The sequence below is a fragment of the Hyperolius riggenbachi genome, chromosome 3 (genome assembly GCF_040937935.1).
Source record: "Hyperolius riggenbachi isolate aHypRig1 chromosome 3, aHypRig1.pri, whole genome shotgun sequence".
In the NCBI taxonomy this organism is placed as follows: domain Eukaryota; kingdom Metazoa; phylum Chordata; class Amphibia; order Anura; family Hyperoliidae; genus Hyperolius; species Hyperolius riggenbachi.
This window is the reverse complement of record NC_090648.1, coordinates 292,280,328-292,306,992: the sequence shown is the minus strand read 5'-3', so window position 1 is coordinate 292,306,992 and position 26,665 is coordinate 292,280,328. Positions and strand designations below refer to the sequence as shown.

The 26,665-nt window shown below is 45.3% G+C and overlaps 2 protein-coding genes across 3 annotated transcripts in view; one reads left to right on the top strand and one right to left on the bottom strand.

The window, feature by feature from the left end:
* ZNF277 (zinc finger protein 277) overlaps window positions 1-26,069 on the top strand; it is a 111,941-nt gene extending 85,872 nt beyond the window's left edge. For both annotated transcript variants that reach the window (XM_068276506.1, XM_068276505.1), the window contains exons 10-12: window positions 2,705-2,747; window positions 17,531-17,705; window positions 23,962-26,069. In XM_068276506.1, the coding sequence (XP_068132607.1) occupies window positions 2,705-2,747; window positions 17,531-17,705; window positions 23,962-24,142 (399 nt within the window). In that variant the 3' untranslated portion in view covers window positions 24,143-26,069. The remainder of the gene's footprint in view (window positions 1-2,704; window positions 2,748-17,530; window positions 17,706-23,961) is intronic.
* LOC137563701 (uncharacterized) overlaps window positions 25,654-26,665 on the bottom strand; it is a 103,184-nt gene continuing 102,172 nt past the window's right edge. The window contains exons 13-14 of the mRNA XM_068276504.1: window positions 25,956-26,051; window positions 25,654-25,867 (exon numbers count right to left, since the gene is read on the bottom strand). Coding sequence (XP_068132605.1) covers window positions 25,727-25,867; window positions 25,956-26,051 — 237 coding nt within the window. The 3' untranslated portion in view covers window positions 25,654-25,726. The remainder of the gene's footprint in view (window positions 25,868-25,955; window positions 26,052-26,665) is intronic.

Below are 26,665 nucleotides of genomic sequence, written 5' to 3'. Positions count from 1 at the left end.
TCCTATACCGCCCTGGCATTTTACGGGCCCAAAACCGTGAGTAGTCTGGAAACCAAATGTCTCAAAATCACTGTTCAGGGGTATAAGCATCTGCAAATTTTGATGGCAGGTGGTGTATGAGGGGGCAAATTTTGTGGAATCAGTCATAAGCAGGGTGGCCTTTTAGATGACAGGTTGTATTGGGCCTGATCTGATGGATAGGAGTGCTAGGGGGGTGACAGGAGGTGATTGATGGGTGTCTCAGGGGGTGGTTAGAGGGCAAAATAGATGCAAGCAATGCACTGGCGAGGTGATCAGGGCTGGGGTCTGAGGGCGTTCTGAGGGTGTGGGCAGGTGATTGAGTGCCCTAGGGGCAGATAGGGGTCTAATCTGATGGATAGCAGTGACAGGGGGTGATTGATGGGTAATTAGTGGGTGTTTAGGGTAGAGAACAGATGTAAACACTGCACTTGGGAGGTGATCTGACGTCGGATCTGCGGGCGATCTATTGGTGTGGGTGGGTGATCAGATTGCCCGCAAGGGGCAGGTTAGGGGCTGATTGATGGGTGGCAGTGACAGGGGGTGATTGATGGGTGGCAGTGACAGGGGGTGATTGATGGGTGGCAGTGACAGGGGGTGATTGATGGGTGGCAGTGACAGGGGGTGATTGATGGGTGATTGACAGGTGTTTGACAGGTGATCAGTGGGTTATTACAGGGAAGAACAGATGTAACTAATGCACTGGCGAATTGATAAGGGGGGGTCTGAGGGCAATCTGAGCGTGTAGGTGGGTGATTGGGTGCCCGCAAGGGGCAGATTAGGGTCTGATCTGATGGGTAACAGTGACAGGTGGTGATAGGGGGTGATTGATGGGTAATTAGTGGGTGTTTAGGGTAGAGAACAGATGTAAACACTGCACTTGGGAGGTGATCTGACGTCGGATCTGCGGGCGATCTATTGGTGTGGGTGGGTGATCAGATTGCCCGCAAGGGGCAGGTTAGGGGCTGATTGATGGGTGGCAGTGACAGGGGGTGATTGATGGGTGATTGACGGGTGATTGACAGGTGATCAGGGGGATAGAGGTATACAGTACACGGGGGGGGGGGGGGGTCTGGGGAGAATCTGAGGGGCGGGGGGTGATCAGGAGTCCCCATGGTGCAGTTTAGGGTTAAAAAAAAAATAGCGTTGACAGATCGTGACGGAGTGATTAGGGGGGGTGATTGGGTGTAAACAGGGGTCTGGGGGGTGGGAGTGGGGGGGGGGGGGGGGTCTGAGGGGTGCTGTGGGCTATCAGGGGGCAGGGGGGGGAGATCATTGTGCTTGGGTGCAGACTAGGGTGGCTGCAGCCTGCCCTGGTGGTCCCTCGGACACTGGGACCACCAGGGCAGGAGGCAGCCTGTATAATACTTTGTAAACATTACAAAGTGTATTATACACTTTGTATGCGGCGATCGTGGGGTTAACATCACGGATGACGCAATCGCTCCGCCCATGCCCCTACAAGGACCGCCGCCTCTGTGGGTGAGCTGGTCCTTGCGGGGTCCACTTCCCGGCCGCCTCTGTGCATTAGGCGGTCGGGAAGTGGTTAAAGACTAGGAAAAAAATGAGTTTCACTTACCTGGGGCTTCTACCAGCCCCCTGCAGCCATCCTGTGCCCACACAGCCACTGACTGATGCACCGGTCTCCCGCCGCGGTTAGTTTTGTTTTTTCCAAATCGGAGTTTTGTGGGCCACTGTGCCTGCGTAGCTCTGTCCATGCATCTCCTTCTTGGCATTCCCATCCGCAGTAGCGTCCTGCGCAGGATGCTATTGCGGACGGGAATGCGAAGAAGCATACACGAGGACAGAGCTGCGCAGGTGCGCAGTGGCCCTCGGACTCCGAGTCGGCAAAAACAAACCCGCGGCGGGAGACCGGAGCATCGGTGAGTGGCTGCGTGGGCACAGGATGGTTGCAGGGGGCAGGTAGAAGCCCCAGGTAAGTGAAACTCATTTTTCTTCCTTGCCTTTACAATCCCTTTAAAGAGTAACTGTCAGGCTGCAGAAGCTAATTTAAACCTCTATTCTCCTGTGTTAAACAGTTTAGAAGGAAGCCCAAAAGCAATTAGTGAAGATAAAAATCTCAGTTACCTTTGATGTGTGCTTATCAGCAAGTCTGTTATTCTTAAGAAGACGCAAGCCGCATATCATACTGCAAAGCATTCTGGGGCTCTCCCCTCGGCTGCTAATGAGACGTTACAGCAGATTGTAATCTCCTAGCACTGATAAATCTCGGGCAGACTACACTGCAGGAGTCAGCTATTGTTCCTAGCCACATGGCTCATTAATATTCACTGCACACTGTGTTATTTAGTACAAGCTTATCTGTGATCAGGAAGCAGGCAGGACATGACGACACGTTTGACAGAAAAACATGGAGCCTGCCATGAGCTGTCAGGAGCATCTATCTCTGCATATACTATATACAAATTCTGTGAAATCCAAACGTGGACAGTGAAATGCATATGTAATGTAAGTACAGCCAATCTTTAGCTACTGATATATGTGTTTATTTTCTCTGAGACCTTATACCTAACAGCTCCTCTTTAAGGGATTTGCCCCAGAAATGAGACCTAATTTCCTCAGCAGTTACACAAAATTTAAAAAGCTGAAAACTATTCTTTTCCACAGAGTAAATGTTCATTTTAAACAAATGAAAGCAAATAAATGTTTTTTTTTTTCTTCTTAGGACATTCATCAGTTTGATCTCCACAAAATCAAAGTACAGTTGGGTAAGTGACACTTTGGTTGTGTGCTGACCCTCATTCCCTCTCTATAGATAAGTATAGGCTTCTCGGTGATAGCTGAACTGTGTCTATATAGTGCTCCTCCCCAACAGTGCTATCAATGATCATTTGTGAGGAAACGCGGAAAAGCCGCCGCTAGTACTCAAAGTAAGGCGGCTGATTCCGCGTTCAACATGGCAGCTAGCGCGCAGTCGGAGCGCGGAGAAACCGCCGCATGCCCAGACAACAGGGCGGCGTATTCCGCGCCTGACGCGGCAGGTAGCACGCATAGGCCTACTCTTGTCAGTAATGCGGAGAAAACGCCGCACGCACTGACAGCGGTGCGGCGGATTCCGCATTCAACACAGCAGGAACATTACAATACATGTCTGGTGTGGCTGGGACTGATAGTCCACACTGGCTCACGAGGACGCGCGCGCAGAGAGGCAGGGCCTTTATGACAGTCAGAAGGGAGTCAGCTGACCAAGCCGGTCAGCTGACAATTTCAGCAACTTCCATTGGTCCAGCACTTAGGGGAGGCGCTAGAGAGCGCTGGTGTATATATACTGGGTGCTGGTCATTTCTCTGGTGTCTGGCGTTGCGATCACTATGTGGTAGCACTCAGACCTTGTCAGTATCTGTGTTTATTAGACAGTTTCGTAGGTGTTGATGATCACGGAGCTCACACCTTAGCCTAGGAATTGTTTTATTATCTGTGTTATTATCTAGACCAGTTTCCTAGGTGTTAATGGCCAAGGAACTCACACCTTAGTCTAGGAATTCTGTACCATCTGTATCATTACTATTATCTAGTCTAGTTCCTGCAGTGTTGAGAATCTAGGAGCTCACACTCAAGCCTAGGCATTGTTGATTATTTGTTATGACCTTCTGCTTCCCTGACCATTCTTCTGATCTCTGATTCTGTACCTTTGTCATTCTGATACTCTGTTGCCAAACTCTGCTGGTCTAAGGATTCTGCACCTGTCTACTGTCTCTCTACTTTATCTGTCCGTGTGTTAACGACCTGGCCTGTCCGACCTCGAACTCTCTCTCCTGTTAAGAGATAGTTCACAGATCTGTCAGTGACACTCCCTCATTGGAGTCACTCACGTTCTGTCCTTCCCACTCTCAGTTTAGCTCCGCCCCTTGGGGAGCTTCTGACCTGTGGAAGGAACCTGATCTCAAGCAGTATCTCTCACTGTTTAGCACCCTTCTCTCGGGTGCTCTCCTCAAAATATTACTGTTGCACCAAACACTCTTATCACTCAGGTGTCCAGAGGTTAGAGATATATCTGATTATCGGTGATACTGCAGATCATCAATAATCGGGTATATATCTGCATTCTCGGTGATGCTGCAGATCACCGGTAATCAGATCCTCTCTGTGTTACACCAATCGTTACATCATTAAGGTAATTAAAAAAATGTTTTCTAAGCTTAACGCCTGGTACACACATCCCATTTTGATTGCCCAATGACTGGCCAATTTTACCCCCTCTATGTAGTATGAGGGCATATAGATTTTGAATACTATGAACAGATTGTGTATGTAACCTGTCATACTACATCAGAGGTAAAATTGGTCAATAATTGGAATCAAAATTGGATATTTGTATCAGGCTTTAGTTCAACAGTAGCAGCTATGATAATGCCCAGGGTAGGCTGGCTTTGATATATAAAAAACAATGAAAGGATTGAAAACTATGAAACAAAAATCAGTTCAAAAAATAGCTTTAGAAAGCGCAAAGAACAATATGCTTAACTGGTCAGATACAAATGTTGTCTACCTGGAGATATGGAAAAGACTAGCTTAGTTCTAGGGAGTGAGTCTGTCATACAAAGGTAAAGTGAGATGTGAATATTTTTATGACAGGTTTTGATGTGTTTTCGAGGAGAGTATAATTAGTTACAATTTGTATGCTGCCAGGTCTTTTTTTTTTCTGTGTAAATGATTACAATCCGTCATGTTTTTGTGGGTGCTGTAGTTATTACAGCATATAACTACATGTAGAAAAATTAGTGAAATCATGCGATCCATGTGAGCCCAGTTACTTAATTTACACAAAGCCATCTCCAACACTCTGCATTTTCCTGGCAGTAAATTAAATCTATTTTTTAGCATCTTGTAGCATTCCTGAATATGAATATATTGGCAATGTGGCCACTGTCACTAGATTCACAAGAATTATGTGAACATTTTAGTGGGCCTACTTAATAGTTGTTCCACATTGAGAATACAGAAAATGAATAAACTGGGGCACAAGTAGTGTCACAGTCTGTGATTGGATCATTTATTTATACAAATAGCTTGTATCCCTTTCTTGGCGGTCTTAACTGTGCTGTGTGCGTGCGCTGATCTTCATGCTAATCAGACAAAAAAAATCCCGAACAGTGCACATGTAAAAAAAGGCACCCGAGATGGCCACTAATAGAATATCTGTAAAATTACAGATTTTCTACTACTTAATTATGATGTTCACTGATATTTTACCATAACCCGACCCTACTCTCACAGCCCCCCTAGCAATGCCTGACCTTAAATCCCCTCCCCCTCCCGTGGTGCTTAACTTTATCCCCTTAGGACTCCCCTACACACTCCTAATACTACAGACCTCGCCTCCTAACCCCCGATATTGGCAGTGTTAAAAGCCGCGATTAGCAGCTACAAAGGGTAAATAGCGGCTATAAGTGGCTATAACCGGTAAATAGTTGCTATAAACCTCAGGTGCCACTCAGCGCCCAAATTACTCTTTTATAGTAACTAATTGAAGCTTTTAAAGTGATCCTGAACCGAAGCTCTGGAGCTGCGCAGCTCTTCCTTCTGAAGGGTGGCCGCGCACTAGCTGTGCAAGCCTGCCCACAAAATTACCTGCTTCACCAAAACAACCTATTAGTGACAATTTATTAATGCATCCATTCCTTACCTTGGAAAATTGTGTAAAATAATCTTGTGTGTCTTACGGTAGCTTCCTTTTATGTTAGCATGAAGCATTAAATTATCAAATTTATTAATACACAGCTTTCTGTATACAATTTTTTTTCCCCTTAAATTGACAAAGATTTCCTCACCTTCTCCAAATTGTTAAAACCTAAAAGTACACATATAATCCAAACCTGAATCCGAATATTTGTATAGTGCTTTTCTCCTGTTTCTCTAAACTTATAGTACATCTCGTCCCTCACAATTGGTTTCATCACCTGAGGCAGCACCTTCCTCTCCAATTTCCCTCATATAGATTCTAGACTCTTCAATTAATACTGTACCATGAAAATACATCGCTCTGCTGCTTCTCATGTACTGTTCCTCTCTTCCAAACCCTTCACTATAATCTGGGTTGCCTGAGAATTTGTCACCCTCTGTCCCTTAGAGGGGATCACAATCTAATCCCTACCACAGTGGGAGGAAACTGGAAAGCTTGAGGCAAACCCTTGCAAACACTGGAATAATACATTTCAAATTCACAGCAGTGGTACACATATAATCCATAAAGTTTAACTACCGGTATGTCAGAATAAATTAGTGTGCATGAGTTAGAGGAACTCCAGTGAAAATAATGTAATAAAGTGCTTCATTTTTACAATAATTATGTATAAATGTCGGTCACATCGGCTAATCGTAATCGTCTGTATTATCTGTATATTATCGCCTTTCCGTTAGTCATAGTTAGTCATAATTAGTCATAGTCATAGTTAGTCACAGTCATAGTCTTAGTTAGCGGTAGCGCGCGGCAGCGCACAGCCATCCGAGCAGTTACCTGCAGTTGCTCCGCTCCAGGCCTCCAGCTGTTCATACTCTCCAGCTTCGTGGAAGACCACCGGCTTTATCCTACTCCGGGCGACGTCTCCATCCGCTCCGGGTGACTCCTCAGCCTCTCAGCGCCTACTACTCAAGGGCACTGCTCAGGGGCCGACTCAGGCTCCATCCGCTCGGCAGCCAGCTGACGCCATGCTCTGCGCACACAGACCCAGGCCCTAACATCGCTGGCACCCACGTGGCTCATGTGTCTCCGAGCACCGCAGTCTTCTCCCGACTCCTCCAGCACGAGCGGCCTGCTGCCTCCACACTAGCGCCGCACAGGTCCACCCCACAGCGCTTTGCCCCAGGCACTCTGCGGCTGGGCACTCCGCCAACTCTGCTGCCACGTGGTTCCTGCAGGCGGCTACAGGCCCATAACGCTGGGGCTGTGTGTACACCGGACTGCCACCAAATCCTCCTGGTCCCACTGCCGGCCACCACCTCCTGCTGGGCTGTCCCACCACCGTTCCTCCAAGGCCTCCACCACAGGGCCCTCCAAGGCCTCCGTCGCTGGTCTGTCCCACCACCGTTCCTCCAAGGCCTCCATCACAGGCCCCGCTGTCACTGCCGAACAATCCGAGCCCCCCCACAAAGCAAGCCTCGCCTCAGTGGACCCGGACTCCACCACCTGCTGCTGACCCCTGAAGTAAGTTCTCAGACGCTGCGACAACAGGGTGAGAACTATCTGCCTCCTATATCTCTATGCTGATCTGTGTTGGCATCCCTGTGTTTCTGAGCTGCTTAACTGCCCCTGTGCTTCTGAGCTGCTTAACAACTGTCCCTGTGCTTGCTGCCCATGCTGTACTATGGTGCATCCCTTCTGAGCTGCTTAACTGTCCCTGTGCTGAACTGCCTATGCTGAACGGTGCTCTATGGTGCATCCTGTGCTTCTGAGCCCCTGTGCTGAACTGCTGCTCTGACCTACGCTCTCCTGTGCTGAACTGTGCACTGCCTATGCTATCCTGTGCTGCTGGTCTGCTGTTCTGAGCACCCCTGTGCTACTCTGTACTGTGTACCGTATTCCATATTGCTGTGCTGCTGAACTGCTGTATCGCCGAACCATATCCTGTGCTGTCTCATGCTTTCTTCATGCCATATCAAATATCCCACCTCCCCGTGAAATGCCGCACATAGCAACCCTGTCCAGAGAGGTGCTCCTAAAATGAGACCCCCTCACCAAGGATCCCCCTCTTGCCAGGGATCCCCCTATGGACTCCCCTGTGGAAGGCAGTCAGTGCCCACATCACCCATCTGGTCAGTGACACCGAATACTGCCAAAGCAGACGCCGCCACAGAGGGAGAAGGGCAGGAGCCCGGGTGAGGCTCAAGAGGAAGGGCCTACGCTCTCCCACCCCAGCCATCCTACTAGGGAATGTCTGCTCACTCCCTTACAAGGTAGATGAACTGTTACTACTACTCAGCAGCAAGCCTTCGATTGGAAGCTGCACCCCGGTTCTCTGCTTTACCGAGACCTGGCTGAACGACGGCATTCCCGACAACTTCATTGAGGTGCCAGGCTATGACCTCCTCCGCGCAGACCGGGATCAAGCACTGTCTGGGAAGAAAAGAGGAGGCGGCATATGCTTCTATGTTAACACCACCTGGTGCTCCAGTACCACCATCCTCAGTACGATCTGTTCCCCTGATGTTGAGTTTATAGCCATAAACTGCAGGCCTCAGTACTCCCCCAGGGAGTTCACCTCCATCGTTCTCTTTGGGGTCTATATCCCCCCTGACGCAAACACAAAGAATGCCCTGAGTGCGCTCAGCGACATCATCACCAAGTGGGAAACTGCCTACCCGGAGGCTTTCTTCATCATCCTGGGGGACTTCAATAGCGCAAACCTGCGACAGGAGATGCCCCGCTACAAGCAACACATCTCCTGCCCCACCAGGAATCGCAACACCCTTGACCACTGTTACACGACTCTCAAGAATGCGTACAAGGCCACCCAAGGTGCCGCACTGGGGAACTCCGACCACAGCCTAATCCACCTGATCCCCACCTACAGAAGGCACCTTGAAACTACAAAGCCCGCCATAAAGACCGTAAAAGGGTGGACAGCCAAGGCTAGGATGGAGCTACAGGCCTGCTTTGAATGCACAGACTGGTCGGCTCTAGAGGCACCCTCCCTGGAGGAATGGGCAGAGAACATCACCTCCTACATCAGCTTTTGCGAGGAGATGTGCATCCCATCAAAGACCTTCAAGATCTTCCCGAATAAGAGGCCGTGGTTCAACAGCAAGCTGCGCGGACTCCGGAAACTCAAGGAGGCGGCGCACAAGCACGGCACCCGGGACGAGTTCAGAGACGCAAAGAACGCCCTAAATCGTGAATTGCGCGCTGCAAAGAGGGCCTACTCTGACAAGCTGGGTCACCTCCTCCAGTCAAATAACCCACGCGAGGTGTGAAAAGGCCTCAGAGCAGCTAAGAACTTCAAACCATCCCCCCAGCATGCAACCCCCCGCACCTTACTGGCCGAGGAACTGAACAGGTTTTACTGTCGGTTTGAAAATCATCCCAAGCAGCATGCTAACCCAGCACCCTCGACAAGCCCAGATGGAGTGTCACCAACTTGTCTGAGATCCTGTGCAGACCAGCTGGCCCCCACGCTCACCTCCCTTTTTAACAGGTCCCTGGCGGTAGGCAGCGTCCCCTCCTGCCTCAAAAGGTCTACAATCATACCGGTTCCTAAAAAGCCAGGCAACACAGAATACAACCACTTCAGACCTGTGGCCCTCACACCTATAGTCATGAAGATCCTTGAACGTCTGGTTCTTGCTCACCTGAAGTGCCTCGCTAGCCCCCTCCTCGACCCACATCAGTTTGCATACAGGGCCAACAGGTCTGTGGTTGACGCCATCAACATCAGTCTGGCGCACATCACGGAACACCTCGAAAGACCAAACTCCTACGTTAGGATCCTATTTCTGGACTTTAGCTCAGCATTCAATACAATCTGCCCAAACATACTGATCGACAACCTGGCACATCTTGGAGTCGACCCCACACTCTGCGCGTGGGTAAAGGACTTCCTCTCAAACAGGACCCAACAGGTGAAGCTCGGTAACTGCCTCTCCAGTGTGAGCACCACCAACACAGGTGCTCCACAGGGGTGTGTTCTGTCCCCTCTCCTGTTCTCACTGTACACCAACAACTGTACTTCCTCAGCTGACTCTGTAAAGGTCATTAAATTTGCGGATGATACCACCATCATTGGGCTCATCGGCAAAGCGGGGTAACACGATTATCGCAGCGAGATAGAGAGAATATGCAGATGGTGCGAGGACAATAAGCTCGTCCTAAATACAGCCAAAACAGTGGAACTCCTCTTAGACATCAGGAGACACCCCCCCCCCCCCCCACACACAACAACCAATCCTTATCAACGAGATTGAAGTGTCCAGGGTCTCTAGCGTCAGGTTCCTGGGAACAACTCTAGCGAGCGACTTAAAATGGGTGTGGCGGCTCCAGGTATTTTTTTTAGGGGGTGCTAAGCAGGTGCTGGACCAATTACCGGGGGAGCTGACGACCTGCGGCGCGCGAAGCGCGCTGCGGCAAAAAATGGGGGTGGCTACAACCTGCGCCGCGGCGAAAAAATGGGCGTGGTCATGACCGGATGAGGGCGGGGCTAACTGTAATTTAAAGTGAACCCAGGGTGAGAGTGATACGGTGGCTGCCATATTTATTTCCTTTTAAACAATTCTAGTTGCCTGGCAGCCCAGCTGATCTATTTGGCTGTAGTAGTGAACTGAATTACACCAGAAACAAGCATGCAGCTAATCTTGTCAGTTCTGACTATATTGTCAGAAACCCCTGACCTGCTGCATGCTTGTTCAGGGTCTATGGTTGAAAGAATTAGAGGCAGAGGACCAACACGGCAGCCAGGCAGCTGGTATTACTTAAAAGGAGATAAATATGGCAGCCTCAATATTATGCTCACCTCGGGTTCCCTTTAAAAGTGCAACGCAAAGACAGAGGGCCCAAGTATTGGTGCCCCTTTCCCCAGAAAATTCACATAATTGTGCATGTTTTCTCAAGAAAATAGACGTAATGTACGCAGATTTGAATAAAAAACATGTTCAATAACCCCAATATGCACAATCGGTAGCAGATATGGCCCCAATATGCACAATCGGTAGCAGATATGACCCCAATATGCACAATCGGTAGCAGATATGACCCCAATATGCACAATCGGGAGCAGATATGACCCCAATATGCACAATCGGCAGCAGATATGACCCCAATATGCACAATCGGCAGCAGATATGACCCCCAATATGCACAATCGGCAGCAGATATGACCCCCAATATGCACAATCGGCAGCAGATATGACCCCAATATGCACAATCGGCAGCAGATATGACCCCCAATATGCACAATCGGCAGCAGATATGACCCCCAATATGCACAATCGGCAGCAGATATGACCCCCAATATGCACAATCGGCAGCAGATATGACCCCCAATATGCACAATCGGCAGCAGATATGACCCCCAATATGCACAATCTGTAGCAGATATGACCCCAATATGCACAATCGGTAGCAGATATGACCCCCAATATGCACAATCGGTAGCAGATATGACCCCAATATGCACAATCGGTAGCAGATATGACCCCAATATGCACAATCGGTAGCAGATATGACCCCAATATGCACAATCGGTAGCAGATATGACCCCAAAATGCACAATCGGTAGCAGATATGACCCCAATATGCACAATCGGTAGCAGATATGACCCCAATATGCACAATCGGTAGCAGATATGACCCCAATATGCACAATCGGTAGCAGATATGACCCCAATATGCACAATCGGTAGCAGATATGACCCCAATATGCACAATCGGTAGCAGATATGACCCCAATATGCACAATCGGTAGCAGATATGACCCCAATATGCACAATCGGTAGCAGATATGACCCCAATATGCACAATCGGTAGCAGAAATGACCCCAATATGCACAATCGGTAGCAGAAATGACCCCAATATGCACAATCGGTAGCAGATATGACCCCAATATGCACAATCCGTAGCAGAAATGACCCCAATATGCACAATCCGTAGCAAAAATGACCCCAATATGCACAATCCGTAGCAGAAATGACCCCAATATGCACAATCAGCACCACCTGAAAAAGAAAAGAAAAACCCATTTACTCACCTACAGCCAGAAGACCTTCTTTCCCGACCACTGGCACGACCTCCTTGTGGCGCGAAGCGCCCGCGCGCCCACGATCCTCTTCCTTCCTGACGTCACGACGAGACTTCCTGCTTGCATGCTGAGAGCAGGGCTACGGGAAAATGGCCGCCCGAAGTCTGCAGAACAGGGCTTCGGGCGGCCATCTTACCGTAGCCCTGCCTGCTGCTCCGTGCTGCCGCTGTGTGAACTGACTTGGCGTCTTTTAGACGCCTGAAGTCAGTTCACTCCAGGGGGTGCTTTGGGGGTGCTTGGACAATTCTAGGGGGTGCTCGAGCACCCCCAAGCACCCCCCTGGCGCCGCCCCTGCGCGGAGAACACCACCAAAATCCAGAAGAAGGCTCAGCAGAGACTATTTTTCCTGCGCCAATTGAAAAAATTTGGTATGCCTCAGGAGCTGCTGTCCAGCTTCTACACGACCACTATTGAAGCTACACTCTGCTCCTCCATTATTGTGTGGTACGCAAAAGCAACCACCAGGGATAAGTATAAGCTTCAGAGAATCATTAGCTCAGCGGAAAGGACCATTGGCTCTCCTCTGCCACCTCTTGACCTCCTCTACACCACTAGAATGAAGACGAGGGCTAACAGGATCTCCCAGGACCCGTCCCACCCAGGCTGCCGCTTCTTTAAGCTCCTTCCCTCGGGCCGACGCTACAGGACCATCCGCCCAAGGACTAACAGGCGCAGAGACACCTTTTTTCCCCAAGCAGCCCTCCTGCTGAACTCCTGCCACTCATCGGTAGGCTAGCTGCACTCAGGCCAATTAGCCCGGCCGAGGCACACTGAACCCGGGCCAGTAATATAAATCCAGCTGCCACCCTGGTGGGTGCTTCTGGGTAGAACTCCACTCTAAGGGCTGTACGAAGCACAATATCCAAACCCAGAGGACTCTGTTCATGAGCAAACCACATATTGTACTGTAGGTTACTTGCCTGTCTTGCTTATATGCTTGTATCGTTGTTATTGTCTTATGCCTGTCTCGCTTGTATTATTGTTATTGTCTTATGCCGATCTCTGTCTTGCTCTGTTGCTACTGCCATGTGAACCACAACCAATTCCGGGTAAGACCTCGGTCACACTTGGCGAAATGAAGTTCTGATTCTGATTCTGAAATGATTTAGTCAGTGTTTGCCCATTGTAAAATTTTTCAAAATCTCTGATTTACATTCTGACATTTATCACATGGTGACATTTTACTGCTGGCAGGTGATGTAGCTGCTGCTTGCTGTTTTGGCAATTGGAAACAGCTGTAAACAGCTATTTCCCACAATGCAACAGGGTTCACAGACTGGAAACTGCCAGGAGTATCATGGTCCTCAGAGTTTCTTGTGGGAAGGGTTTCACCTCAATATCAGCCAAACATAGCCCCCTGATGATCCATTTGTGAAAAGGAATAGATTTCTCATGTGAAAGGGGGCATCTGCTACTGATGGGATGAAGTTCAACTCTTGGTCACGGTTTCTCTTTTAAGTCCAGTCCACAGCCGTTTTAGGCAAGTTTTAATGAATTATACATGTTTGCCTCTAGAAGGAAACTTTTTAAAATAAATCCATCAAGTTACTGTGTGTACTTACAGTTGTGCACTTATCCATACAGACTTATGACCTCTAGTATCACAGTGGATTCCTGTCTGCAGGTCATGATCCTACTAATATTGAATGAGGGCATAACACAACACACAGTCTGCACTTTATATTGTGTTTATTATTTTCAAAGCCTAAAGAATTTCTATGGTAATATGCTCGTTATCAGACACGTTATCCAGAAACACCTTGTGGAAAGTGCATTAAGGTAATATGGTCCAATACAACGCTGAGATGTTAATATGCCCATGCAATTGTATGGACAGTAAGTTCACATGCAGCAACTTTTCCACTGCCATCCTCTCCCATGTTTGTTCAGCTCTCATGCAGTAATGATGGCCTTTTGAACTTGTTTCCTCTTCATTGCTGTCAGGAGTGTTTGTTCCAGCCACACACTAGTTTCACAACCTCTTTTCAGGTATTGTGGAGAATTATGCTTTGGCCTGACATCGTACGACTGCAGAGAAAGTTGGATACTTGTAATGCAGAAGAAGGGGGAGATTAGCTGTATGGGGTTAAGTATATATTAATGGAGGGGCAGCTGAAATGACTGTACTTGTAGTGCAGGGATTCCTACACCTGTTTTGTAGGAAAAGAAATGACTATGCTTGTAAGTAAAGGAATACCTGTCCTATACTGGTTTACTGTGACAAATAGTATTTAATCTTCACAATTTCCAAATTCTGAGAGTCAAACATTGCAGTCATTCTTTGCTAAAAGACAACATTGATATTCAGGCATATGCAATATAAAAATGAAAGTGTATAATGTTCTGCAGATTAGAATAGCACTACCATACTGTTAAATTCTTACCCCTCATTGGAGGACACTTTAATAACAAAGGGTGTGCGATATGGTCCCTCTCTTCTTCTCTTATTTCCCCCTCTTTCCTACTTCCTTTCTCTTGTCTCTTTGCTCTACCAACAGACTCAACCCACCTTCTCCTAGGTGTTCTGCCTATTTTCAGAAGACAGATCACCAAAGTCCTACAACCCACTAGTCCTCCTTTTGCTGGACTATTTCCCCTAGGGAAAGGTGGGGGAATCTGTTTCTATGTCAGCTCCGCATGGAGCCCAAGCACATCAGTACTAGTCAAAAAGTGCACCCCCAACCTCGAACTATTACTCATTAACTGCAAGCCTACATACTTGCCCAGAGAGTTCTCCTCCTACGTCCTCGCAGGTGTGTACATTCCTCCCGACGCTGACGTTAAATCTGCTCAGCGGGACCTCAGCGACACCATCACGCAGTGGGAGACATCCCTTCCAGACTCTGTTTATCATCATGGGTGACTTCAACAAAGCGAACTTCCGGCATGAGCTCCCACGCTACCACCAGCACGTGGTTTGCCCCACCAGGAACGGCAGTACTCTTGACCACTGTTATACGCCTCTAAAGGACGCCTACAAGGCCGTCTCATGGACTGCTCTCGGTTCCTCTGACCACTGCCTCATCCATCTGGTTCTCACCTACAGAAGGCGCTTGGAGTCAGCGAAACCAGTCCTGAGGTCTACTAAAGTGTGGTCAAATGAAGCCAAGCTCCAACTCCAGGAGTGTTTCGACTGCACGGACTGGAAGGCACTGGAATCACCCGACCTAGATGTGTGGGCTGATGCTGTTTCATCCTAAATCAGCTTCTGCGAGGAATCCGGTGTACCCACCAGGTCCTTCAAGATTTACCCTAACGATAAACCATTGTTCTCAAATAAGCTGCGTCAACTGCGGAAGCGCAAGGAAGCCGCTCATAAGTCTGGCTCCCTGGAGGACTTCAGGTCAGCAAGGAACTCCCTCAACAGGGAACTATGTGCTGCAAAACGGTCACATGCTGAAAAGATCCAGAACAATCTCCGCTCAAACGACCCTCGGGCTGTCTGGAAGGTCCTGAAGGCTGCCACTAGCTATAAACCCCCACCCCAACAGGCTACTCCTTGCTCCGAGCTAGTCGAGGAACTCAGCAACTTTTACTGCAGGTTTGAGGTCCCAGCTACCCCTGGGGGGCAGTCAACTCCTTCCGCCCCCTCCCCCCTGCTGTTAGGCGCACTGAACCTAGCTCGAGCACATGCCCTTCCCTGACAGTATCCGAGACCGACGTTCTTCGCCTTCTGTCTTCCCTGAATGCCAGGAAAGCATCTGGCCCTGATGGCGTGTCACCGGCATGTCTGAAGACCTACTCACGGCAGCTGGCCCCCGTCCTCACCTCTATCTATGCCAGGCCCCTCGGGGAAGGGAAGGTCCCTACATGTTTCAAGGAATCCACCATCATTCCCGTCCCGAAAAAGCAAGGAGTTTCAGACCTAAACAACTTCCGGCCCGTGGCCCTAACATCAGTGGTCATGAAGACCTTTGAAAAAGTGGTCCTGTCTCTGCTCAAGATCACTACTCTAGACCGACTGGACCCTCTCCAGTTTGCATACAGAGCAAACAGGTCCACGGACCATGCTATCAACATCTGCCTGGAATTTATCACTGACCACCTAGACAGGCCGAACTCCTATGCTAAAATCCTTCTCCTGGACTTCAGCTCGGCCTTTAACACTATCTGCCCCCGTATCCTGCATGACAATCTCATGGAGCTGGAAGTCCATCCTACTCTTCGCCTCTGGATCACAGACGTTCTCTCAAACAGGTCCCAGGTTGTGAAGCTGGGCAACCTATTCTCCAGACCCAGAGTGACAAACACTGGAGCCCCTCAGGGCTGCGTATTGTCACCATTCCTGTTCTCTCTATACACAAATAACTGCACATCCACTGCGGACTCAAAATCATCAAATTTGCGGACGATACCACAATTGTCGGCCTTGTTAGTGAGAATGACGAGCAGGTCTACCGCCAGGAGGTCGACAGAGTCTGCAATTGGTGTAGAGAGAATAAGCTGGTTCTCAACACAGCCAAAACTGTGGAGATGGTCATTGATTTCAGGAAGTATACCAGTAATCCCCCCCCCCCCCCCCCGCTGTACATCGAGGGTACCGAAGTCGCTAGGGTTCCTAGCGTCCACCTTCTAGGTACGACCATCTCTGACGACCTGACCTGGAAGGCTAATACCACCGCAACTCAGAAGAAGGCTCAGCAAAGACTTTTCTTCCTTCGCCAACTAAAGAAATTTGGTATGGCCCAAGAACTTCTGAGGTCCTTCTATTCTGCGACGATAGTCAGTTCTCTGCTCATCCATCCTGGTCTGGTTTGCTGGCTGCACCACCAGTGACAGATACAAACTTCAGAGGGTCATCAGCTCAGCGAAGAGGATCATCGGGAAACCTCTTCCCCCTCTAGATCTCATCTACAACACCAGGCTGCGTAACAGGGCAATGAAAATTGTGAGTGACCACTCACACCCTGGTCGCAGTTTTTTCAGGCGACTCAAACTAGATCGGAGGTTCCAGTCCATCCCTGCAAAAACCAGTAGGCGCATGAACACCTTTTTTCCCCACTGCCATTAGACTCTTGAACTCTGCCCGTTCTACTATTCCCCCCCCCCCCCTCTGTAGCCGTCTGTAGTCTAACATCCGAACTCGGCTGCGGCTGCTTGTTATCTGCCTTGGTTAGGTCATGCCAGTGTTATCTGCTGTCACACGCTGCTGTCCCTGCCGGACCCTACCACAAATGTGTATTCTTATGTCTTGTTGTATTAATCATGTTCTGTTGTACTACTCTTGCTCTGGTGTACTACTCCTGTCTGTTGTTTTCGACTCTTTCTATGCCATCAATGTGCCAAATCCAATTCCGGGCACGGCCCACCCGTGCTTGGCGAAATAAAGGGATTCTGATTTAATCGAATACATGCTCTAGAAAGCAGGCTGTAGTCCTATGGAGCACACGTTTCGCCCAGATTGGCAGAACTGTTTCAATTATTATTTATGTTCGTATGTGTTACATTACAGGTGATTAATGTATATGATGATACTTAATTACGACATTTGTCATGTTATATTGTTGTAAAACAAAACAATAGAAAAAATTGAAACACAAATACTTAACAATTCTTGAAGAAATACGTTTGGTTTAATTCCCTTAACAGAAATGTATGAGACGATTCAAGGAGAACTGAAAGACCTGACAAGTTTTACTAAATGCAGTGTCATAAATGCATTCAATTTACATTGATTTCACTTGTAACTCTTTTTGATATGCTTAACTGACTTCTAGCAAAGCAACATCTTTTTCACTGACTGGTATTGTTTTCTGTTTGACAGGACTCAAGTTTTATCAGCAAGTCAAATTAGTGAATTTTATTAGAAGGCAAATCCATCAGTGTCGATGTCATGGCTGTCAAGAGAAGTTTCAGTCGAAAACTGAATTAATAACTCACATGGAAAAAGAAAATCATATCAGTGTTCTTCCTGAGAGATCTGTATGGGATCAGCCACAGTAAGAGCCTTTTACAAAGTATTCACATTTACTAACTTAAAGTGGATCCGAGATGAACTTTTACTCGTTGCATAATTGTGTTCCTTTCCTCGTTGCATTTTTGTGTTCCTTTTGTTTATAGGGCATTCCTCAAGCCAAATACTTTTTTGTTTTTGTTTTAATACGCTAATTCCCTATAAACTAAACAAGCCACGCCCAGAGGTTTTCATAGAGCCAAGACACTTTCAGACAGTAGCAAGGGCTCATGGGAGCTCAGTCTGGGCAGGAGGAGGGGGAGGTATTACTAAGCAGAGCTTTCAGAGGCAGAGGGGAGGAGGGGGGGGGGGGATTAGGTTTTTTTTTTTTTTTTACTCAAGATGCAGATAAGCCTGCCTCTGTGTAATGTTTACAAACAACATGGCTGCTGTCATTGTATCACAGGAATAAATAATCATATTCTATTAAAGCTGTTTGCAGCTAGATTTGCTGTGTAAACTATCTAAGCTTTAGATAAGATCTATAGACAAGTTATTTGTTATAGTTAGTTTTTCATCTTGGATCCGCTTTAAGACTAACTACAGGTCCTTCTCAAAAAATTAGCATATTGTGATATAGTTCATTATTTTATGTAATGTGCTGATAAACATTAGACTTTCAAATATTTTAGATTCATTACACACAACTGAAGTAGTTCAAGCCTTTTTTTGTTTTAATATTGATGATTTTGGCATACAGCTCATGAAAACCCAAAATTCCTATAAAAAAATTAGCATATCATGAAAAGGTTCTCTAAACTAGCTATTAACCTAATCATCTGAATCAACTAATTAACTCTAAACACCTGCAAAAGATCTCTAAGCTTTTAAAAACTCCCAGCCTGGTTCATTACTCAAAACCGCAATCATGGGTAAGACTGCCGACCTGACTGCTGTCCAGAAGGCCATCATTGACACCCTCAAGCAAGAGGGTAAGACACAGAAAGAAATATCTGAACGAATAGGCTGTTCCTAGAGTGCTGTATCAAGGCACCTCAGTGGGAAGTCTGTGGGAAGGAAAAAGTGTGGCAGAAAACGCTGCACAACGAGAAGAGGTGACCGGACCCTGAGGAAGATTGTGGAGAAGGACGATTCCAGACCTTGGGGAACCTGCGGAAGCAGTGGACTGAGTCTGGAGTAGAAACATCCAGAGCCACCGTGTACAGGCGTGTGCAGGAAATGGGCTACAGGAGCCACATTCCCCAGGTCAAGCCACTTTTGAACCAGAAACAGCGGCAGAAGCGCCTGACCTGGGCTACTGAGAAGCAGCACTGGACTGTTGCTCAGTGGTCCAAAGTACTTTTTTCGGATGAAAGCAACTTTTGCATGTCATTCGGAAATCAAGGTGCCAGAGTCTGGAGGAAGACTGGGGAGAGGGAAATGCCAAAATGCCTGAAGTCCAGTGTCAAGTACCCACAGTCAGTGATGGTCTGGGGTGCCATGTCAGCTGCTGGTGTTGGTCCACTGTGTTTTATCAAGAGCAGGGTCAATGCAGCTAGCTATTAGGAGATATTAGAGAACTTCATGCTTCCATCTGCTGAAAAGCTTTATGGAGATTTCATTTTTCAGCACGACCTGGCACCTGCTCACAGTGCCAAAACCACAGGTAAATGGTTTACTGACCATGGTATTACTGTGCTCAATTGGCCTGCCAACTCTGCTGACCTGAACCCCATAGAGAATCTGTGGGATATTATGAAGAGAAAGTTGAGAGACGCAAGACCCAACAATCTGGATGAGCTTAAGGCTGCTATCGAAGCATCCTGGGCCTCCATAACACCTGAGCAGTGCCACAGGCTGATTGCCTCCATGCCACGCCGCATTTAAGCAGTCATTTCTGCAAAAGGATTCCCGACCAAGTATTGAGTGCATAACTGAACATAATTAGTTGAAGGTTGACGCTTTTTGTTTGAAAAACACTTCTTTTATTGGTCGGATAAAATATGCTAATTTTTTGAGATAGGAATTTTGGGTTTTCATGAGCTGTATGCCAAAATCATCAATATTAAAACAATAAAAGGCTTGAACTACTTCAGTTGTATGTAATGAATCTAAAATATATGAAAGTCTAATGTTTATCAGTACATTACAGAAAATAATGAACTTTATCACAATATGCTAATTTTTTTAGAAGGACCTGTACATATTTCCAAGAACTTTTAAGTGGGCCTGAACTCTTGCACAGGACAGAAGGAAAACAGAGAAAAATTCACCCTGTATGTATTTAGAGAGTTTAGCCTGTTTAATTTCCCCTCATTTGCGTCTAATAACAAGTTGTAATTTGCTCTCTCCCCTGTGTTACACGATTGCCAGAGATCGCAGATAAGCTCATTTGAAAGCACAGGCTGTTAACCCTATGTCTTGTTCCATTTAGGAAGTAGAAACAAAACCGATTTATTTTAGGATTTGTATTAGCTTTAACAAAGAAATGTTTTTTGTTTCAAGGTTATTATGCGTATCTTTTAAAGCAAAGAGGACATTCTAAGTGCAGGTCCACTTTAAGTCTGGTTTACCCTAGAAATGGATGCATTCAGTAGCAATTCTTTCTCATGCATGCATTGTGCTGCATTTTTTAAGGGGCTGCATGAGAAGAGGATGTTTTCTATTTTCCTCAATGCTCTGCAACACAACACTCTAGTCTGAATAAAATTCAATAACAGTAACTGATTTTACGTAACTTGCACTTTTACCTGCATACAGTGTAGCACAGTTGACGTGATCTTATCATAAGGCAATGTTAAAGCCAGTTCGCAGTCACAGATTTCTCACACTGCTAATCTTGTTTCTTTTTGATCCAGCAATACCAATTACCGGTACGCAGCATTTGCAAGATTAGAGAAATCATGAAAACCTGATCTCCTGAAGGCACTTATGGTCAATGCCTAGCTCCAAGCACAGACTCACTGCTTTTCACCACCAGCAAGCTTACATTTGTGCAGCGTTTCTCAAACCATTGTTTAAAGGGAACCTGAGGTGAGAGGTATATGGAGGCTGCCATATTTATTACCTTGTAAACAATACCAATTGCCTGACAGGCCTGTTGATCTCTTTAGCTGCAGTAGGGTCTGAATCACTCACCCGAATCAAGCACGCAGCTAATCTTGTCAGATTTTTGTCTAAAACATATAATCTGCATGCTTGTTCAGGGTCTATGGCTAAAAGTATTTGATGCAGAGAATCAGCAGAACAGCCAGGTAACTAGTATTGTTTAAAAGGAAATGGATATGGCAGTCCCCATATCCCTCTCATTTCAGTTGTCCTTTTAGTCCATATGTTTTGGCCATCCACTCATGTTGTTACAGCCCCACTTCCAAACACTGTGAGACGCTGTGTAAAATTGAAACAGGTTTCCCTATACTGAATTCAAAAGATACAAAAACAACATTGCTGTACTAAGATAACATTGCAAATGTTGGAGCGTGAAACTAGTATTGGTTATTTAAAAAAAAAATATGGGGATTAAAAACTTAACGGTAGCGACACGTTTTAAAAAAATCTTGGGACCAAACCATGTTTACTGCTTCACTACATCACCTGTTTTTTTAAATAAGAGTGACAGGCACACACAACTTTTTGTTGCAAAAGAGACAAATTCTTGACCATCATTTACACTTGGGCCTTGTTTCCATCTATGCGCTTCTGTCTGCTTTTCAGCAACATGTATCAATCTGTAACATTGATGTGCTGATAAAAAGTGATCAGAAGTGCACAGATGGAAACAAGGCCTAAGGCTCCCTGCACACTGCAAATCCGTTCTGCGTTTCCGATTCCATTTTCGATTCCGTTTCCGATTTTCAATTCCGATTTTCCGTGAATACATTCAACAGGAAAACGGATCAAAGAATGCAGCATGCAGTAAAGATTAAAAATCAGAATTGGATGTAAAAACCGATTAAAAAGCGTAATCGGAATCAGTGTGCAAGAGGCCTTAGTTTTCTCAGAGCAAATGTAACATAATTTACACAAGCAGCATTTTACAGCAGCATATACACTATACAACACACTGATGCATGTAAGGAGGTGCTAAGTACCCTCCCTCCTCACTATTTTTACATGCACGTCTGCATCTACAATTACACACTGGACTGCATTTAGATCACCACTCACCTGCAGTCTATTTTTTTTAAATTCACCTAGACTAACCTTATTTTTTATAAATGTTCCTCTGCAAAATTCTTTAGGGGCAGAGTCTAAGCATTTCTTGCCAACATTTAGATCACTTTAATGTCATTTCTCACACACACTTTGGCATATATGGTCCAATGAAATATAGTTTATTTTTCGGCACCAAGCTCTAGGACCATTATGATGGAAACAAATATAATTCTCACAAGGTGTGTTCCATCAAACTCATTCTCTGAACGTGACCATGGCAGGAACAAATCCACAAATTGTAGCCAAGTCTTTAGCTTGGAAATGTATGGATTCTGTGATATGAGCACCAGTGACTCCTCCCGTCAAGCCAAGAATAAATTGGAATGGTTGAGTGCCATCAGAATTTTGTGACTCCTATATGAAACCAACCCCTCTCAGTCTACACAAATACCTATTTCATAAGGAATACAGTTGTACAAATTTACTACGTCAGTTGGTAGCAATATGATGTCAACACATCAAATAAAATGTCTAATGGTATTCAGAACCTTATCTGCATTTGAGATAATGTTTTAGATAATACTGGAAGCGAAATAGAAATAAAGAAACTTCAACAGGGTCTTGGTGACTGACCCATACCATCAATGAGAGGACACAGCGGTGCTTGGTCAGGTTTTCTGAATCTTGATGAAACTGCTATGTGGAAAATGTGTATTTCCACTCCTAAACCATTTTCTACTCTCCATCTCAATAAGTATCTTCATGTATTCTGAAGTTTACAGTTGAGATCCTTTGTTAGTCTAATAATACGATTTACACCAAATTGTCTTAATGACAACTCATGCATGCCTGTAAGACCACTATGTTGCTTCCATTGTTGGCAGTTTGTAACTATTACCTGTTGATAAAACGCATGTAACTTTAAGCTGTGCTTTGAAGATGGAGGTACTGTTACAGACCTGTTGGGAACATCTCTAAGTTTCATTTAAGTTCCTTTTTGGTGGTATCCTAAATACCTTCTTTGGACATCACTCTTATCCCAGATTATAGGAATACACAGAAAACCGCTTTTCGTTTCTGCTCATTTCTATTGACAGGTTAGAGGAGGAAGGATCGGCACTGCAAAATGCTTTTATTTCCAAAGTGAGACACAGTCCATTAACATGCAAGCAACAGCTAAGCAAAATAAGTGGACATACCAGTGCTTGGAGGTGTGGAGGTCGAGGTGGGTGCTGGGCACTGATCGCCTGATGGCCGTTTTGCGCTTAATCACGCTTCTATGGAGGCTGGCCAGCGATTTAGCACGAAGCGGCGGTCAGGCGATCAGTGCCCAGCACCCACCGCGACCTCCACACCTCCAAGCACCAGTATGTCCACTTATTTTGCTTAGCTGTTGCACGCATCTTAATGGACTGAGCCTCACTTCAGAAATAAAAGCATTTTGCAGTGCCGATCCTTCCTTCCTCCTTTAACCTACAGATTGCTGCACCTCAGGACCAGAGCACGCTTCTTCGTCCAAGTGAGAGGAGTGTTTGTTGCCTGCCTGTCCCCCATGTTTCCAGATATTCTATGCTGCAGTGCCAACGATTTCTTTATCAGATCATCATTTCTATTGACTCTGCTGTCAGCATTGTGGCAGGGTTGGTTTCATAGGAGGCAAATGGCAACCTCCTGGAGAGTCTCTGGCATGCTTATCATTGCTATACATGTTCTGTTTTCCTATAGTACAGTTGAAATCTTAAGTTAATCAGGAGATTTGTTGGAACAGTCATTACTGTATTTGCAAGTATGTGTAATTATTTAATGCTTGTATTTTTAATTTTTAAAAATAACCATTAGAGTTGGTAGTGACCCAGAATTCCCCTTTAGGTTGTATGTGGTAGCATATTCATTTTCTGGGCATCATATTAAGAAGAGGTTCTAAGCATGTTAAGAAAACTGCTTCTTGTTTCTGTTAGTATGAACATAAATCGATAGGAGTGAAAAAGTTGACCATAGCAGTTTTTCACGTGCCAGGTGGACAGTGAAATGGTACTATAGCAATGGACAACTTCAATTTTTCTTTGTAATGCATTTTGCAGTGTACTTTTTTAGCCTTAAAACAACTTAACAAAGAAAAGAAAGTAATGTGTTTGTTTTGTTGACAGGTATTACTTTCCGACTTATGAAAATGATTCCCTCTTATGCAACCTCTCCGATAGTGAGGAGGAGTTAACAGCACACAATGAGGAGATACCAGTGATTGGAGAAGATCTTTCAAGACTTGAAGCACTCAGGCAAACCAGCGTACTCAACCAGCTAGTGTGTAACAACATCTTGAGGCAATAGTGCAGATTTCTACAAGTGCCAGCTGTCCGTCTCCGAGATAGATGCCGGCACTTGTTTACACATATGCATCCGAATTCCTGTAGCTGTGCTGTATGGTGATTTAGACGTGTTGTCCAGAATTCTGAAGAACTGCTTCAAGAAAATTTTTCACACGCACTAATTGGGAAGCTGCCTATTAATTTTCAATAGGCTGGGATTCCGGATACGCATTTGTGCATCTGAAATCGGGCACAAACAGCCTCTGTGGAAACTGGCCCTTTAATAAGAAATATGCTAAAGGTGCATTTGTGTTTCTCATATTGGGAGGATCTCATTAAACAAGAGTAGACTAACAAAGTATAAAAGCCTCTCTGTGTAATGCCAGAATGAACCATCAGATGGCTTCAGCAGGTGATCATTTTTCTACAGACTTTATAAAAATCATTTACTGCATATTTCTCATGCTGTGAAGGCAGCGTCTGCTAACTGAATACATATCTGCTACAATGGAAATGTTTCCATAGCATCCATGATACCTATTAGCCAATTAAACTAATTAATGCTCCCTTCTTTGATTGTACTAGTACCATTGTACTAACTAATGACTTTTAGACATCATTACAAGTCTCTGATGTTTTAAGAGTCTTGTTTAATTTAAACAGTAGATATTTTACTTCTATAGAATTACATTAGTCATAAAGTTTTTTTTCAAACCTTTAATTGAAGAATTATTCCAGATTTGACAATTAACATTTTAGTTTTAAGCCAAGCACGCTGTTCAGATTAAGTTATATTTATTCTAGAGTGTCCGGTATGCATCCCTTTGGTAGAGCCTTTCAGAAGAAGCATATCCTCAATTGAGCACTAAAGTTGAGACGCAAACGCATGTGAGAGTTGAACATAACGAAACTGGTGCATGGCAAGGTCTGAAAATGTAGATACTAGTGCAGCAAAGGTAATTATATCAACACGTTCCACTGCCTGACCCAGAAAAGGTATACAGAAGAAGCATATCCTCAAACAGTACCAAATAATACAGAATAAGCATAGCACCACGTTCCGCTACCTGACCCAGAAAATGTATACAGAAGCATATCCTCAACAGTACCACTTGTCAAAATGCAATATATATTTTAGACATGATAGCTTTATGCTAACACTCATCTAATTATCTTGCAAAAGCGGAGTACAGTACATATATCTGCAACATTTTTGCAAACATTTCAGACACTTGATTTTAGGGCACTATAGGGAGTGGTTGAAAAATTTGTGTTAAACTGGTAAATGTAATATGCACCACACTATTTATTTTTCATCTTCCTATCTTCCTTTCTTATTCAGACCTCCTGCTTCATTCACACTTTGTCAAGAAAACCAAAATCAGTAAGCATTCAGCTCAATCACTAAATTTTTTTTGGCTATGTTAGAGTCCAGTATCTGCATTTTGTCTTGATGAGACAGAGTAGCTAGGGTTATCAAAGAGAATTCTCTTCATGCTGTTTTTATTTGGAAGGAGGGGTGCACAGAAAAAATGGATGGGTTTGTAGTTTTATTTCCTAAACAAACCATTAAACCACAGAGTTAACATATCTTTATAAAGTTCCATTACTGGCCAGACTTCACATTAGAAATATGAGGAATAGGCTTGCCAAGTGCTATTTGTTGGATGGATGAACCAAACTGAAGAGTGCTAATCGTTTCTGCAAGGTCATTTAAATCTGGACTTATGTTCACAAAAACACATGCCTGGAATAAAAAGCAGAGTAAGTGATAACTGAGCAGTGAAGGAACAAACATTACTTTATAAAGCGTCAAAGTAAGTGTGATACTTTACCTTGGCCTGGCCACTAAGTGATGGCTGCAGGAGATGGGTAAGTTTCGAGTTTCTATAGGGTACATGCAGGGAGTTTGTCTTCAATGCATTAAAAACCTGTAAACCAATCAGAAATGTAGTTATTTTTGTACTACAATAACAAAAGTAATTCTTTCTTCCAAGTTCGCAAACTAAAGTAGAAACCTAATGCTGGGTACACATAATGCCATTTCCCGTCTGACCTATGGAAATTGGACAATTATTTCTGTCATGTCTGTTCTGCTCCCATTTCATAATTGTATCGAATTTCCGAAGATATAGGAAAATTGATCCAGTTATCGTTCGGGGGCCGTTTGAACATGTACACACAGTGCAACTTCCTGTCAGATTACCCATCTATTTGATAGGAAATTGTATCGTGTGTACCCAGCATTACATTGCTTCTGCCTTCAGTGCACTTACTGGATAAAATCCTCTGCAATATTTGCTGTAGAATGCATCTTATCTTTTGCCTCTGCTTGCCTTGCATCTCAAGAGCCCACACAACAGTCTAGCTAATTGACACCATTATGTAGGTGTCAGTTGTTTAAAATGCCTGGCAAATTCAAAGTAGTGTTGTTTGTTGATGACAGTTAACCCTATTTAGCTATAGATGCTTCATTTTGGCTTAGGTTTTGTTTTTTCTTATAGCTTTTTTATTGAATCCATTTTCCTCAGCATTTTTCATTTTT